Genomic DNA, 18,256 nt, shown 5'->3' with positions numbered 1-18,256 from the left:
CTAAGGCTTTATCTAAATTTCAAAGAAAACAGTAGACTGCATTTGGCTTTGGATTTCCATGCGCCCACACCATGAGCATTCAAACCTAACTTAGAAGTCTGATGGACATCAAAACAGTGATACGATGGGCCTGATCTCTCTCACTTGCAGTGGTGAAAATCCAGAGTGACTACACTGAGGCTGCTGTTCCTCCTAGAGAAAGAAAGTAGAAAATCAAGCTGGCTGAATTTCCACCATGTCAAGATGCTTTAAGATCCATCAATATGCAGAGGCTGGGTTACAGCTTTGTCCTGCCTTCCCAAGGAATTCTCTTTAAAGGACAAATCAATTATCATTGTAGCAAGGAAGGCAAGATCTCACTGGTGGGAACAGGCATCAAGTAACATCTATCTTAAAAAAAAATGGGGCTCTCACTCTCCTGGAACAGTCCTCAAAGCAGCTCTGCCCAGCTCTTGGGAAGGTTAATCCGCAGGCTGGCAGGGTCAGGTCTTTGGGTTCTCTTTCCAGCTTCCCTATGATGCAAGTGAAGGACAGACTGCTACCCGCAGTAGCAAATGTCCCATTTGTTTTACTTGGAGGGTTTACCTACTACAGGGCCATACAATCTGGGATTAAAAGTAGGTGTTTCTGTATGCGTGAGTTTTGCATCACAAACACATCATCATCAATAACATATTCTTCTTCTATCTGATGACTTTAATAATTGAAAACAACAAAAGGGAAAGAAGAAGAGATTGGGATTCAAAATGACCACAAGCCAGTGTTTCTGAGGTCTCTGCTTACCACAGGTTTGCATGCCAGGAAAATCTGCAGCTGTCTCGAAATGAAAGTTCTTTTTGGAGATGATTGGTGAAAGCCTGCTGACCTTCTGATCTCTTCCATCTTGTTTATCATCATCCATGACTGAAGAGTCATGTTGCTAATCCAGCTATGTTGCTATGCTGGAAAAACTGGGTGATAAATTGTTGACAAAGCTGCCATTTTTCAGGAAATTGAGACCGTTCTATTTCTGGTCATCAGAGAACTGCCCAGGCTCATAGCTGACCTGCTCTTAGTGTCCCTTTGCTTTATATATCAACAAAATGACAGCACAATTATGGCAGGACTGACGGAAACTCCTGGCGGCATTTCAAAAAGAAGCTACCAGAATAAAGATAGCCGTGTTGCGTAGATACCAGAGAATACTTATTTCCTGAGAAACTTCACAGAAGCAACTTTAATCTGTATGTTCTTTGATCACCCTGCGTAAGACATCAGCAGTGGACAGTATCTTACCATGGACCTGTATGGGTCCTACCCTCACGAGGACATCTTTTTGGACCATCTAAATGCTATCACAATTCCTTTTAACACACAGAGTACAGCCAAAAGTAATTGTTCTGCACAGTATGCCTCTCACTACAAAGTCATCCTCATGGTTGTAGTTTCTGTTTCTCCTTACTCTGCCTGACTATTCACTTCCCACTTTTTCCCTTTTCAGTACCTTTGCTGAAAATACTCCTGTTTTACAACTGATGGGCAAGGTGTGTGCTAAGAATCCTGGTAATGCTTTTGTCTCTGGGACTGTGGTGCTCACACGTACCCAAACTGAATAAGCAAAAGAAAACATATTCAGTTTTGTTCTAGGTTACTTTACATGACAAAAACGTAGATCCTCCTGACCTTTTTTTAACTGCAAATTTTCTGTTGATTCAGTACAAAACAAAGCTCCGTTAAAAGGAGCTTTGAATCTCAAAATTAAGTATGTGATAAATTTATGTTTTTCCTTATGAACACAACGATCCCATAAACAGCATAGCAATCTAGCATTTCATAGCTTTCACAGCAAACACACTGCTTTGGAAAATTCACCACAAAATGGAAACTCTGTAGAGTTCCCGGTGTTTTATTTTATGCTGCCAACACAGTTTATACAGCCTTGTTAAATGCAGACACTCAGGTTTTTCTAATTATTTTATTATTCATTTATTTACTAGGGCAGGGGGCATACTTTGCCTTCTCCATCTTACAAGAAACCATGCCACGCTGCATACTTCACATTAGCAAGCCACGAGAGGCCTCACATCATACAGGAGCAAGATTAAGAACCTGACTTTCTCCCTCCCGTCCTACTAAAAGCTCATCAAACAAACACTGAGGAATTCACAAAGAGGTGTAACCACACAAAGGATTTAGGGCCAGATTCAGCTCCCCAAACAACTGGCAGAAGGATTCTGCCCATAGCCACGTGGATGCCCACAGCCAGCGCTCATCAGGGCTATTCCAAACAGCAATCAGCTTCTGCAGTGCAGTGCTGAGCCTCTGCAGTACAGCTGCCAAGAGCAATGATGTGTGGATTTGATCACGTCCTTTTTCCAGAGACCCTTTCGCATTCAGTGCGGCTGCTCTTCCTCCTATGCCACAGCTGATTCTCTCGCAGCAGCTTTAAGGAAGCTCTGAGCGCAGAAAGAAATGCAACTCGCGCGCTGCGAAGCCGTGCATTACCTGGGGAGGTGATGTGTATTTCCTGTCCTGCGGAGTCCACATCCTGTGCAAAGAATCTAGGGAGTTCTCGGGGAGCTGATGGGATTTTCGGCCCGCGTGACGGCCCTTCAGCTCCACATCCTCATACGGGTTTTCCTTGGGTGACTCTCCTTCACGATTTTTTTTTGTGTTTATTTTTTTTTTTAAGAAAAGAAAAACAGACAGGAATGTAAAATTAAAAAAAAAATCATGTGAACCGAGTGAAAGGCTTTAAGAAAAGCTCCTCAGCTTTCAGCATGACTCATCCCTCTCGCTGCAGCTGGAAGTATTTGGAGGAGAACTTGGCTATGAGGTCGACATTTTTTTTACTTTCCTTTTTTTTTTTTAATAAAACACAAAGATTTCACAAGACGTGCTTCTGAGCATCCGCAGCTGTGCAAAATTTATTGATATATAAAAACTAAGGCACATAACTACTTTAAAGTATATCAGTAGATTTTATAAATCTATAGCAGCCACTCAAAGGGTGAAAGGAATAGCAATAAATAACTGTTCTCAACATACCACCCTTACACACGACAAGACTACTTTTATGTGATGCTACCTTCATTTTTCTCTTCCCCTGTGAGAAGGCAAAGAAAGAATAAGCAACTCAGCTCAGCAGTGCCAAGAGAGAAGATTGGAAAACGTAAAAGATGAGGGAAGAATTTCTGCACCAGCCATGCTACATCCTCAGGGTGTTCTTTAAAATATATCTCACCTTCTGACTGAGCAGCTATTCGTTTCAACTTACATAAATTTTGTTTTGCCCAGAAGGGTACTCATCCTGCTGGTAATATATGAAGGCTTGAACTGCTAATCACTAAATATGAGATAAATGAAAAAATACATGGAAAAGCAGACTGCAATCTTTGTCTTCTCAGTCTTTGAAAACCAGAACCAAAGTTTACAGTATAGATCTAAATGAGCTCCAAAACCCTTTGGCAGCCATTTCCATCTAAGGACTGGTGGAGCAACTCGTCTTCGCAGAAATACTGAACTCACTAAACCTCTCACCAAGCTAAGAAGCACAAAGAGGAATGAACTCCACCAGTAAAATGAAAGTTTTGTATCCAGTTCAGACAACACATAATCAGCAGCTGGCTTAGAACTTCAGGATTTTCACGCACAGGGTCCTTCCAGTTTTCCGATCACCTTGCATAGGAAATCATCCCACCCAAGTCATCTACTCAAATTCAAAACCTGAATCTGCAGAAGCTTGAAACGCACAGGAAGTTCAAAGCTTTGGACAATCTTGTTTTTGTCATTATATCTAAAGTTGACTGTGAAACTTCTGGGTTTAGTACAATATATATACCAGAACTCAAGCTATTATATATAAGGTTTAGAAAAAATCCAGGTTTTATTATATACTGTATTAATTAGGAAGTTTGGACAGAAAGCTATAGCATGGTTTATTATTCACAGAGACAATATTCACTTTTCACGGAGGTCACAGCTGAGGTATAGTTACTTTCAATGAGAGCATGGCTTGAATTAATACCCTTGTCCTTTTGACTATCAGTTTTCATTCTAGACAGAATACTATAGTTTCTCATCGCACAAAAGAAAAGTAAAATGATTTGTGTTTCTAGTTTACTGATAAGCCTAGAAACACAGGTCTGCTTGATCTGTCAGTTATAGCGATAAGAGCTTGCGATTAGCAAGATCACACATTCACACGTTACCAGTAAAACCAGGGGTCTGCTTCAGTAGTGCATCATACTAAGATTTCTAGTCAAAAGTAAGCACAAGAGTGAATGTTTTCGCATTGTTTTAATTAGCGACCTGAATAACTGCTGCTCTTGAAGAATGTTTGAATTGGCAGTCACAAGCCAATTATTTCATCCAGAGGGAATCTGATTACAGAGGTTGCACTGTCAATAGTCAGTCCACATGCTGTATAGAAAGGATGCCTTCAGGTGCATGAAATACTTAAAAGAAAGACGCTTTGATGAATGCAATCGATAGGATAAATCTGAAGTAACAAATATTCTCAAAATAATTTAAAGCTACAGATGTCCTAGGAGGACTATAGAACTGATTGACTCCTTCTGCAGGAAGAAAAATAAATAGACATTGCACAGTAAATGTTACTGTTAAATGCTACAGCTTTAGATATGACAATCACAACAATACAGCTAATTGGACAGTACTAGCATAATAAAATTTCTTGTAAGCCCAAGTCAAGTATAGGTCAAGCAAGCATTTTAGAACGGATCAGCAGATTTCAAAATACCCAACTATATTGGACAGTGGTTAAACACACACTTCCTTGAGAAAACAGATTACTAATGTTATTACATTAGTCTGCATATTATCCAAACTTCTGAGAAGAAACAAGTTCATCAGTTGAAAAGAAACCTTTTCTAAACGGTAAAGCGTTTAAAAAGCTTAGAGTGATTCTCCTTCCCAGACACTATGTAAAACAAAATAGCTTGAATCCAGCTAAAATCAGCATTACAAATGTTGATCTAAAATATTAAGTATAGAAACGGGCCCTGAGAAGTCTTGGATGAGAGAAGAAGGAGGAGCAAGAAATAATGAGCAGAGGCTGCTTTTCTGACTCAGATTGTCTACCAAAAGAAAGCTCTGGCCAAATTCCTCTTCAGTGTAACACGGAGGTCAGTGGAGACACCACAGGGATTTTAACCCTTTCCCTAGAGCTGTGTGAGTTTCTTCAGATGACTGATTTGCCATTCAAGAGCACTTACTTATTTTCATCATTTGCCTAAAAATCAATTTACTTCAGGTCCCTTTTTTTTTTTTTTTTCATTTCGAAACGATGTCTTGAGATTAAATATGCCACTTTTTTTCTTTTTTTCTTTTTTTTTTTTTTTTGTAAGAGTAACCTCTTTCCCCAAGAAATCTCTGATAATGAAATAGTCTGATCAGTCTGAAACAACCTGTTTTTTTTTACTGGTTTGACACTAGAACCAAGTGTTTTGTTCAGCCAGTGAACTAAAAGAGATAATTTATTTGTGTGGTCTTCAGCAGTTTTCAAACCTGAGACAACCACTTTTTTTTTAGGATGTGTGCTCTTCTTGGTGGAAGAGACACAAAGGACCATACATGCAAAAAGAGTGCCAGGCAGCACAGACAGACTGGTTTTTGGGTGTCAAGAACAGGAAGGGCAAATTACAAGAAACCCAAGACAGCACACAAGCAAAACAAATGTGTGTGGATTTCCTAAACTGCCTTAGAATAGCATTTATCCCCATCCCATTGCACTGTGACTGCCTTCCACAGGCACATAGACCAGGAGGCTGGTGGGCACCCACAGGTGTGGATCCCACACCAGAAGGAAGCTTCGCGGAAGGGCTGTGGTGGCAGCAGCACAAAAATGAGGAAGATTTCCATACAGCTGGGCTGGCTCCAGAGGTTTGCAGCTTTGACCTCAGCATTTCTCCTCAACAACATCACTTCTCTAATCCCAGAGACCAAGGCAAGGAATATTTACCATCTGCAAGCTGTAGTGCTTTTGTATTCATTTGTATTTGCTGCAAAAGGAAAACACATTTACAGTGAAAGAGCAAAGAAATGTCCTTGTTCCTTCCATATGATGTCTCTACTGGAAGCCAAGACAGATAGGAAGAAAGACAGCGTAGTATAGAGGCCATGCTTGTCTTAACGAGGCTGATCCAATTGCTGCAGAAGACAGGAGCAGACTATCACTGACTTCAAAGGAAGCTGAGTCAGACCCCCACGGCGCATATGGTCACAGTGTTTGTCAAAGGTTTGCTATTTCATGTCTCTGATCACCAACCCTGCTTCCAGATCAGCTCCCTCTACAGGCTTTTTTCTTTTTCCTTTATTTTTCTCCACGTTTCCTATTCTCTTGAATTCTACGTACTGAAATGCTGAGTTAGCATGGGACATTTATCTACATGACATTTATCTTCACAAGCTCTTACGGGCAATTTAAAGATTGGTCCATAGAGGAAAGAAAAAAAAAAAAAAAAAAAAAAAAAAGGATAAAATAGCCAGGGATCTTTAGAAAAGCCAGGAGGAATGTAGTGCCTTGATCTTAAGCATTGAAGAGTTTCCTCCAGCAGTTGCAGTTTCTCAGTCCGTGAGGCTCTGCGAGTCAGCCCCACCGAGTCCTGAGGCAGCACACAATGTTCCTCTGCTCAGCCTCTCACACGTGGCAAATGGGAAGCAGAGGCAGGCGCAGCAAGCCTGTCTCATGCTGAGAAAGGAGTGAAAAATAAGACTGAAGGGGAAAAAAAATACAGGCAGACACTTCTCTGTAAACGACAGAAAGCAGGGAAATGCTTAATTTTAGATGGCAGAAACAACTGTCAGAGAAACCACATGGTTCACTGAGTGTAACTACTTTCTTTTGCCCTACCAACAAGTAGGAAGAAACAAGTATCAGGTATATAGTAAGGAAATGGCTTGTCAAATTGCCTTAATCTTGGTGCCTACATTACTGTGCTCCCTGTGCTCACACAGAAAAGATGCTGTCTCCAGAGAGTGATGCTGAATGCCCAAGCTAAAAGCCTGCCGCCTTCCCCACTGGCTGCACAGGAAGCCCAGGCTCCTAAGCTGTGCGGCTATCTAAGGCAGAAGGTGTCAGCACCTCACAAGTGGCAAAGTGTACGTTTCTTGTATGCCAAATGATTATTGAAAATAACTGAAATCCATGTATCCCAATGTGGCAACAAAGCAGCAGCCTGATCGTCAATAGGATGAGACAGCTAGAGCATTTGGCCCTTCTCTGACAGGCCTATGTGGATATTGTTTCATTTAATGTGCTCTGGCTGCCATTACCTTATACAGTCTGTTATTAAAATTGCCACAATTACACTTTCCAAAACACTCCCATGCTTTTTAGACTTTGAAAGACAGGCTAGGGTCATAGAGAAAGATAGGGACACACATTTCCCTTATCAGAGCCTGCACCATCATTTTGTACCAATCATAGATTTGTCTTTTACTAACCAGTTATCCGGAGACCTACTGATAAGCATCTGACTAAAAGCCCAAAGTGTTTTCAGAGAAGGGACTAGCACAACGCTGCTGGCAGAGGTACATTCTCTCCAAGTTTGCTTCAGCTCCACAGCAGCCCAGCAGTTCCAGTTTCCCCCAGATTCATACAACCATTTTGATGCGAGATGATGATCTGATGGAAAAGAATGTGGTATGATAATATGACAGAGGATAATGTGGCATGTGGTGATGGGATTTTACTGGAAACATCAAGAGCCCCAGCTCACTCTTTTTCTAACCCTTTTCTATGTTTACTGGAAGAACTTTGCAAACGGTCTAATTTGAAAGCAATTTCAAGCAGGAATGTCTTCCAAATGGACCTCAGTCATCATTTCTGCAGCTCTTGGCACACTTAATGGAGGGTTCGGTAAAGCAGCTAAATCGTCCCATTTGTTACATGACATGTACTGTGTCCAGCTTACATCAGAATGCAAAACAACTAATCTGTTTAGGAGAGACAAGGTGCTTTACCATGCTGTTTTGAGAACTGGACTCCAGAGGGAAGGTTAAATCACCCACATTCCCTACACACTCAGGATCCTACTTGTAGGTTCACACCTGCCTATTTTAACTGCTCAGGCACCCACCTGGGTTAGGCTGCCCTGACATTTTGCTTAATAATGCTGATTTGAGACATATTGCTCCATCTCCTCTCTTATGCAGTCTGATGTGTTGTGAAATAGCTGAGAGACCCAACTCGGGCCATTTTCAAGTCTCTGGAAAAGACTGTACTTACCCAAGTACAGCAACAAACTGTCCTCCACTAATTTCAAGAAGATCTGCGTACGCCAAAAGCAAGATATTTTGCTTCCTGAGTAATAACCTGAACATAAGACTTAGGGGGAAACAAATTTACTCTAAATAAATAAATAAATAAACGAAACAAAACAACAACAAAAAACTTTTCTAGACCTGGTACCAATCTGACATGTTTGGGGCTTTATAATGGTTTATATTTCACCCAGGTCCCTGACCGTGAAGAAGGCCCATGCAAACCCTTAGCTAGCTGTCCTGTTATAGTGCAGAAGTAAATAAGAAATCAATTCTCCCCAAACTGAAGTGAGATACTCAAATGCACAAAGAGGAAAACAGATAAATTATTGCATATAATCCCACAGTTTCACTTCTCAGTCACCTTAGGTGACAATTGTAACAGTTTAATAATATGCCTCCAGAAGCAGTGATTAAGTTGTTATCCTTTCTCCAACTCCTCTTAAGATGCAAAATGTATTTGTCAAGAGAAACATCCAGTTGGAAGAGCTCAGCATCTCCTAATGTGACACTGAACAGAACCAGAGAGCAGGAAGGTGTGTAAAAAAGCTGCCCCTAGGACTGCAGATTTCTGTAAGCTCCCATTAGAAGCCCACCAGCAAGATCTCACTCAGAAATTCATCCCAGTTACAGAGATTCCAGAGCAGTATTTCTGGGCACATTGCTTTACTTTCTAGACTACTTGAGCTGTAGCTTTCAAAGCAGTTACAGTAGCTGTCTGCAGCTGCTTCTCCTTTAATTGCCTCACTTCCTTTGTTTGCCCCCTGTTCTCATTCTTCCCCCTCCATAGATGGCCAGATTTCCAACACATTTTAACTATCACCTTTTATTTAACGCCAATATGAAATAATCTAACTCATCTGACTGAGAGTTCCAGAGGCTCCAGAAAAGTCTTCATCAGTTACTTCTCAACATACAAATACAGCCGGAGATGGGCCTGAACCCAAGATATGGCTCTGAGCATTTCAGAGCTGGAAAGAAGTCTGCATCCCCATCAAGGCTGTGACAATAGTCTCTAGTCTCCTCAGTGGCACACAGAGAAACTGTGATGTGGAGATAGGGAGAAATGAGGAGAAGATGGAACTGCATTCCAGTGCAAGCTTTCAAAGCTGGCCTCTATTACCGTGGACAATATCAAACCCCAGATCTAAAGGCCTGTGCTCTTTCAGAACCGAAACTCTACAGCTGAATCCCAGCTTTAACATGAAAACATTTCAACTTTTAACTTTGCATATTAACTATGGCATTACTTAGAGGAAAGTTGTTGGTGGTTTGTTTTTGTTTTTGAAGCCCCATGGGAATTTGTGCCAGTTGCTTGACCCTTACACCTTTGACTGGCTTTCCTCTTGCCTAGGTTACCTGTCCCTCTTTAACAGCTAACCCATCTGCCCAGGCAGAGGTCCATTTCTGCTGTTGGAGCCAGAAGGTATTTGTTAGGCTCCATCTTCTACTGTACATCCTAAAACATCTGCTGAAAAAATACCTGCATTTAATGAACAAAAGAGCCTCATACTGCTGACTGTATCAGCCACAAAGTTAAAGGAGAGAGGCATGACTTCCAGGAGAGATCTAAGCACAGCAGCAGGACCTGCCACCAAGCAGTCCTAACACAGGTTTTGATACCAATTCCCTTGGCATGCCACCAAACTCCTGGCATAGGCCAGGCCAGGCTATACCTGGCTGCCATATGGTAATGTGCCCAGTCTTGGTGTTCCTAGGGGCTCTGCTGCCAAGGAAACACCAAACTTCCCCAGGGCAGGGGCAGACACTTGCGCTCCTCCTCTTAAGAGCTTGATGGGCAGAAATAAAATGAAAGATAGATTTAGAGGAGATTCCCACCTGTTCTACTGTGTCCAGCACTCTGATGAGTTACATATGCAGTAAGAATGCTTCCCCTGTCAAAGCAGATTTCCTCCTTATTATTTAATTTCAAAATTGTGAATGCAATTTCTCTTGCAAACACAAACCATAATTCACATGTTTTTACCAGATTTTCTTTAGACAAACTTGATATTATTCCCTTAACCTTGCTTTCCCTTTACTTTCCTTCAACTTTTTTTGTGCTTTCTTCTAGATGTCAGGTGAAAAATGCCTCAGAGACAGCAGAGGTTAAATAACAATATTCAAATATCTCAACTGTATTTAGTGGAACAGACAGGAATACTGAAACCATATGGTACGCATGACAGGAAATACTGTTGTCCACAAACACAGCAGAAGCAACTGTCTCAGACATCTCTTAATACTATGATAGTTTCTTGAATTTGCACAAAGCCAAGTATGGTTTCCCCAACTGGATTCATAAAGCCACATCAGTTTTTGTCTGATTAAAGACTCATTCAAAACCACAAGAAGCAAAACAATGTTAAGTTTACTATGACTGCCACATTCCTGTGAATGCTAGTACAGAAGATGAATGAAGTCCACATGGTTCCTTGCACATGGAATACAGCTCTGATTAATATTAGGAATGTGTATGCCTTTATGCCGTTGCTTTTTGATTAATGCAGAATGGATCATTATGTTCCAATCCAGTACCTCTCTTGAACTTAACATGTAGATATTTTATTTATTAAAATGTAATTAAATATTACAAAATTAAACAAAGTCTCTGGTTCGTTATATCCACAGATTTCAAACAGCAATGATTTTTGGTTTTAAAGTACCTTAAATAAAAAGTCTTAAAGTCAGCTCTCAAAATAACAAACTACCCACAGCAGTTCATCATTGTCCTCACCATTAAAGAAGGAAACACCGTAAGGGCACCAGGAGAAAGATAAAAGTTTAGTGTGCATCAGATGATGCGGTCATGTAATAATCCCAGAAAAAAATTACTCCACTCCTAGTACCTATGTGCTTAAAAGCTGCATTTTGATAATTGGACTAGCCTGAGTGAGAGCATTCAGTACCCCACACAGCACCTTGTAGGTGTTTAACATTATATACGCCTTTTTAGACGGTGCTCTCTGATAGATGATATCTGCATTAAAAGTTTTGATTCTGTGGGTGGTGAGGGAGATTTTATTAAATTTATTGCTACAATGACAATATTTTAGCTACCTACAAGCATTTAGGGAAGGATATTCAACCAGCTATAGAAAAAAAAAAAAAGAGAGAGAGAGAAAAAAAAACCCTACCACTTGTAGGACAACTGTTTGCAAAGAAAATACAAAGCAGCAGAGTTCTTTCTAGCTTTGAAGCAGACATAAGTCTATAAAATAAACTCGCTCTTACAGACACCTGGTTTACATGAGTACAAGAGTGCTACTTAGAGACAGGGGTCTAGCACTAGTGGTATAAATTATGCAGATGTGATATGCAAAACTACATTGGTTTCTTTAAAGCCAGAGATCAAACTACTTTGGCTTGTCTTTAATCACATTTGACAGTTTATAAGAATTACACTGAATTTTTATTCCCCCCTCACTGCCTGTATTGAATGAAGTGCTTTGGAATGAGACTGTTAAAAAGTAATACAAAACAATGAAGTTCTGTGTTTGTCCACAGATCAGAAATTTTGCATTCTCTTCCCACTGCCCTGACAAAAAGCCCAAATTATAATTTGCAGAAAGCAAATTTAGAGTTCCTGTGAGTTGGAAGAGCCCACTGTCATTTTGTTTCATTGAACCCAAGATTTCTTCTCATTTGAAGAAAGATTCTTACTAGTCCTGCACTTTTTTTCTTTCTTTTCTTTTTTTTTTTCTTTTTTTTTTTTTTTTTAAACAAACCAAATCAAGGAAAGCAAACACATTACACTTAAGATGTGGCAGCATGTCGGTAGTCCCTGAGCAAAGATGAGCACTGTAATGCACAATACATTGTCAAGTGTGGACTGGACAGTGGTCTGGCTGTTCATGGAGACGGCTGATGATCATATGGAGATGCTCTCCACAGAAAAATCTTTTTAGTATCTGCATAAGCTCTCATATTTTTATAAGCAGACACTGAACAAAAGCATTTTTGGTGTTCTGATAGCATTTATTTTGAATGGCACAGAGGGAGAGTACAGCTGAAAACTGAAAGAGTGAAGTCTTGATTTCACTGAGGCTGACAAACCAGAGGCAGAATTTAGATAAGACAGACAAAGAGCCCCAAGCTGAAATTTATGGCAACTGTCCCTTGCTGTATCAACTGCCATGACCAAGAAGATTTTTGTGCTATCCTCTTTGTTTGCCCTTCAGACATTTGTAAGCAACATTAGATTGCCTCTGGGCCTCCTTTTTGCCAGCCTAAGTAAGCCTAGCTCCCTCAGTATCTCTTTAGATGATGTGCTGTAGGGCCCCTGACTACTTTGGTAGCCCTCCAGTTTGCAGTAGATAAAGATTCATCATAAAGATTCATCATAAAGATTCATCATAAAGATTTGTCCAAAGTAAAATGAAGTACCCTTTCTACTTGTTGCAATAATACAACACTGAAAGAGTTAAAAACAGTGCAGATATTCATCACTTGTGTGGAAAAACTGTGCTCTGAAGGGCTGCCCAATTTTCAGTAATTATAACAACTTTTTTGATGTTAAAAGAATGTATGCATAGGCCATACATTTCCTTCTAAGACCAAAAGAAACATGTTTTTCTTGTGAAGCTTAATCAAAACAGTATTTTCGTTGTGCATTCTATAGCTAAAGGAAATTAATTTTTCTTTAACCAACAACTGGGACTGAGGGGAGACCAGGAATTATGCTACATGCAACTGTTTTGGGGCAGTCCCCACAGAAGTCCTGAAAAGCTCAAGCTGACCACACAAGACCACTGAGGTTAATCTTGCTGTTGGATAGTTCTGTATCTATTTCACTTTACATTTTTACATCGCTCAAGGCTTCAGGCCAAGGCTTTGTTAAAAAAAAATATGTATTTGTTTCTTGTAAAGCATGAAAAATCCTGACCAGGCTGTCTCTAATACCACTCAACAAAGTTCTAAAGAATCAAGACCTCCTGTGTGTGGACTGAGAATTACATCTGCTCTGATACAACAGAATCATTTGCCTTTCATTTAATCTCTCTTTGCTGTCAGCATTGAATATTCTTGCACAGGGCATATGTTCAGCAATGCACAGCCTGACCACGACAGCTCAATAACCCAGTGTGAGTTCATATAATGCAACAGGTTCTTACCTACTATGTCTTCGTAGGCATTTTCTTCTAAAGTGCTCTTGGATCCAAATTTATGCTGGCTTTCAGTCCCATTTTCAGTTGGGGAGGGAGGGTACAAGGACTGCAGACTTGATGCATCCTCAAACTCAAAGGATTTTCTGAAGTTAAAACAATAAGTAATTAGTAACTAGAATGTAAAAATGACTCAAATACTTTGCTGAGCAATTGTTTGTTAAGAAATGCATATAAATTAACTAAAAAATAAATCACATATCATGCTTTAAGAGGACTCGTAGAGGACCCTCAAGCCCTGTACTGACAGCAGTAGTCAGTATAAAAAACAGTGACACCTTTATGAGGTTGGAAGTATTGTTATCCCCTTTATACAGAGAAGGAGAAAATACGCAGAAAGCATGGAATATGTTTCATCAGTTACATAGTAAGTTAGCTGCACAGTCATCAGACTAGAAATTGTTTTGTGCTTGCCAGGAGAAACACAGGGCCCTCTCCTCAAGAAAAAGGCGTTTATCTGGAAAGCACTCCTCCACCAGTTGCCTTAGCAGATGTAAACTTTAGTTTGAAAATACTCATGTCTTGAGCATTCAGATACATCCTAACATAAAAAGCAGTGTACAAATGCCAAAGGCAGATACAAGTGTGTAGAAGTCACCCATCTCCCTTGCACAGCTTGTGTCAAGCACTGTCAGCAAAGGACAAAGCATATAAATAAAAGCATATAAATAAAGGCTGTCAGGGGTGCATGAGCAACCCTGGGTGAAGGCTGGGCCCTGAAGATTTGGCCTTTCTGGCAGGAAGGTGAGGGACAGTTGGCTCAGATGGCTTCCTGGAGAGAGTCTTGGTCCCTCCTTCCTGTGCTCTCTCCTGTCACTGTGGATGGGAGGTTTGGCATCATAACTCCTCCAGCTGCATGCAGGAGAGTCCTGCAGATTGCAAGAAGCTGCTGTCCACGCCCTCCCCGTTCTCCAGTTTGCCCAGCTCTGGTTTCTCTGGGGCACTACCTACACTGAAGTTAGGAGGTATATGGTTTGCACTGTTAGCTCTACCAGGGCCAGTGTTCATCTTCATTGTATTATGAAGTTAAAATAGCCACCAGAAAAGCTGTTTTCAACCAAAATATTAAAAGAATAAATATCAACTGTCCATTCTCTTGATGTTCCAGTGAGCGTAAACCACACGTATGTTCCAAGCAAATAGAAACCTAACCTGCAAAATGTCAAACTGATTTGCAAGAATCCAGAGATACACATGATAGCACCGCAAATCCTAAAATTTACACTCAGCTAATCATTACCTAAACTGATAAACATTGTTTTTGCACTGAACTCATGCCTACCAACCCCATCTAGGACTGAGGCTCCACGGCCAAACAGTGCAGTCTGTACAAATTTGTTGTCTAACTCAGCAATGACAAGAGACTGAGCTTGCAGAACAGCAGGCACAAGCATGATTTGCACTTCTTCTTGAAAAGAGGTTTCAAAACTTCATCTCAAAAACTAATCATACCAAAATACTGTGGTCTTAGATGACTTGTATGGTCAAAATAAGTGTGAGCATGTACTCAAAGATCATAGAATCATAGAATCATAGAATATCCTGAGTTGGAAGGGACCCTTAAGGATCATCAAGTCCAACTCTTGACACCGCACAGGTCTACCCAAAAGTTCAGACCATGTGCCTAAGTGCACAGTCCAATCTCTTCTTAAATTCAGCCAGGCTCGGTGCAGTGACCACTTCCCTGGGGAGCCTGTTCCAGTGTGCAACCACCCTCTCTGTGAAGAACCCCCTCCTGACGTCCAGCCTAAATTTCCCCTGCCTCAGCTTAACCCCATTCCCGCGGGTCCTGTGACTAGTGTTAATGGAGAAAAGGTCTCCTGCCTCTCGACACCCCCTTACGAGGAAGTTGTAGACTGTGATGAGGTCTCCCCTCAGTCTCCTCTTCTCCAGGCTGAACAGGCCCAGTGACCTCAGCCGTTCCTCGTACGTCTTCCCCTCCAGGCCTTTCACCATCTTCGTAGCCCTCCTCTGGACACTTTCCAACAGTTTCATGTCCTTTTTATACTGTGGTGCCCAGAACTGCACACAGTACTCGAGGTGAGGCCGCACCAGCGCAGAGTAGAGCGGGACAATCACCTCCCTTGACCTACTAGCGATGCCATGCTTGATGCACCCCAGGACACGGTTGGCCCTCCTGGCTGCCAGGGCACACTGCTGGCTCATATTCAACTTGCTGTCTACCACGACCCCCAGATCCCTCTCTTCTAGGCTGCTCTCCAGCGTCTCATCGCCCAGTCTGTACGTGCAGCCAGGGTTTCCCCGTCCCAGGTGCAGGACCCGGCACTTGCTCTTATTGAACTTCATGCGGTTGGTGATCGCCCAGCTCTCCAACCTGTCCAGATCCCTCTGTAAGGCCTTTACGCCCTCATTTGAGTCCACAACTCCTCCAAGTTTGGTGTCATCAGCAAACTTGCTCAAAATACCCTCTATTCCTACATCCAGATCGTTTATAAAAATATTGAAAAGTACCGGATAAAAATATTGAAAAGTACCGGATAAAAATATTGAAAAGTACCGGGTAAAAATATTGAAAAGTACCGGATAAAAATATTGAAAAGTACCGGTGATGACTGACTTTGATCACTTAGACATAGGACACAAGGAGATTCTGTGGCAAGAATCGTCTCGTGATTCATTCCTCTTCCCACCCACCACACAGACCTTGCCACTTTACCCAGACTATTTTACTATTTGCCCCTTAGTTTTCCAATAAAGGCTACCGTTTATACCTCAACATCTAAAAATTACTGTCCAGCTTCTGTGCATTGTATATGCTGCAGTGAACAAAATGAGGTCAGGCTTATTTCACAAATTCTTGTTAAAATCTAGGTTTGTTTCCTCTAACTGAGGTTATTGCCATGACTCAAAGATAATTGTTGCTAATCAGAGCTTGGCTTTCCACATTTCTCCCCTCTCCTTCTCGGAGAAGCAATGTACACCAGCAGAGTTGTCTGACCCATTTCAGAAACAGGTGTTTCTTGAAAGAGATTCTGAAGGCTCCTCTTCTCCTTTTCCTGCCCCAGAGCACTTCAGGTCAGGTTGTGCTAACATAAACTTATAATCAATTGAGCCAACATCAAACACCAGATACTGAATTCACAGCATTCACTTGAGATGTTGTTTAACAGCTACTTGCAAAGCTTGTCACTAAGTTTCAGCTGCGCGTGTATTGTACACATGCACAGATAGCTGAACAAATGTTCAAAATACAATACTTTGATTTTTTATCAACAATTATCCCTACAATTTTCTAAATGGAGAGCAGAATAAGTTTTACCCTTTCCAAAAAGCCAATGGGAATCATGTAATTAAAACAAGTTGAACTCCACAGACTGCTGTGGAAATGTTGCCATATACTCTGCTCATCATTAACTCAGGAATATATAAAGTCCCTTCTGTGCTAAAATATGGTTTTCTCAACACTAATCCTCTACAGCTGTTGATAGCAACTTATGACCATTTCTAAGCACTGAATTATAGAAGATCACCAATGTCACATAAAACTGACACAACTGCTTTGGAAACACAAACAACAAGCTTTGGAAACACAAACCCTCTGCAGATATATCTTGCAGTAAACAGGCAGACAGGACTACAACAGATGAGTTATGGTCCTGCTTCAAGAAGATAATGAAATTTTGCTCCATTAAAAATCTCAAGTAAGGGCATTTGTGCCAAAAGGACCTGAAGACTTTTCCAGGGATCAAGGAATGCAGGATGGAGAACTCCAAAATTGTAGCTATGCACGGGTATTTTGCCAGTGCATCCCAACAGAGCAGTCCAGTGGAAAAAATACTTGTCTTGCAAGCAACTCCTAGCATTTCTCAGGTCAAAAGCATCCTATTAGAGGGAGAATTTGAAATATTGCTACTAAAATAATACACCACGGTTATTTATTTGAAGATCGAGCTCAAGACATTTCCTAGACTTTTACCTATTCTGGGATTTTCTGTGAAAGCGCGACTCTTTCTTCTGCCGTCTGGTCACAGGGGGTGCAGGGGTGGATGGGAGGGGGGGAGGAGCAGCAGAAGTAGGAGATGGAGGTAGGCCATTGCTTGGTTTACTTTTGTGGTTTTTGTCTGCTTCGTATTCAAAGGTGCGTTTGGGCTTGGGTACAGGATTCACCACGGTGTTAGCGGGGCTTTCGAGGAGCAGTTTAGGGTCAGCAGAGTTTGCAGTAACCCCCTGTTTTGTCTTAATGCTTTTCTCAACCTCAGTGGGTGTTTCTGGTTCACCCCCCAAAATAACACTCCCTCCTTTGCTATTACTTAGGTTTTCACCCAGTCCCTCCACAGTACTCAGAGACTTTTTCCTCCCTTTGTCAACACTGTAACAGCTGCTTGGTAACTGGGGGAGGCCCCTGCCAGGCTGCTCTTTCAGTGCTTGCTCGATCTTCTGTATTCTGTTGAGCACAGCAGAGGACTCCTTCCTCACGTGGCCCTTGAGGAAAGCAGCAGCAGGAGGCTCGCTCCTGCCTGGTCTCTTTTCTACCCGATGGCAGGAATCCCTGTCCAGCAGTTCCTCCTCCTCTGTTTCTGGGTAAGAGCACTCCGAAAACGTTCGGCTCATTCTTCTAAACCCTTTGAAATCAAATGTTTTCTCACTGCAGGGAGACGTCAGCACACTAGGGCAGCTCTCGCTGCCTGACCTCTCCCCAGCATCCCTCTTGTCCGCACACACGCTCATCCTGGGAGACAGCTCCCGGCGACACTCCCATTCTGTGATCTTCTGCCTGATGTCCAGCACCTGGGAGCGGACGCTCGCCCGGCTGAGGGAGAGGTTCCTCAAGTTCGCAGCAGTGCCCAAGGAAAGAGTGCTCCGGG

General features: G+C 41.7%; 1 protein-coding gene across 3 annotated transcripts in view; it reads right to left on the bottom strand.

Annotated features, from left to right (window-relative positions):
- Positions 1 to 18,017, bottom strand: part of DENND2B (DENN domain containing 2B) — a 61,483-nt gene extending 43,466 nt beyond the window's left edge. For 2 of the 3 annotated variants that reach the window (XM_084286977.1, XM_084286978.1), the window contains exons 1-2: positions 13,380 to 13,509; positions 2,485 to 2,633 (exon numbers count right to left, since the gene is read on the bottom strand). In XM_084286977.1, coding sequence (XP_084143103.1) covers positions 2,485 to 2,526 — 42 coding nt within the window. In that variant the 5' untranslated portion in view covers positions 2,527 to 2,633; positions 13,380 to 13,509. Of the gene's footprint in view, positions 1 to 2,484; positions 2,634 to 13,379; positions 13,517 to 17,367 lie in introns of those variants that run through there. The other variant, XM_084286976.1, reaches the window with a different exon arrangement.
- Between the last annotated feature and the right edge of the window lie 239 nt (positions 18,018 to 18,256).

Source organism: Netta rufina, assembly GCF_964035555.1.
Source record: "Netta rufina genome assembly, chromosome: 5".
NCBI lineage: Eukaryota > Metazoa > Chordata > Aves > Anseriformes > Anatidae > Netta > Netta rufina.
Note: the sequence above shows the minus strand (reverse complement) of the source record. Positions and strands in the feature narration are given on the sequence as shown.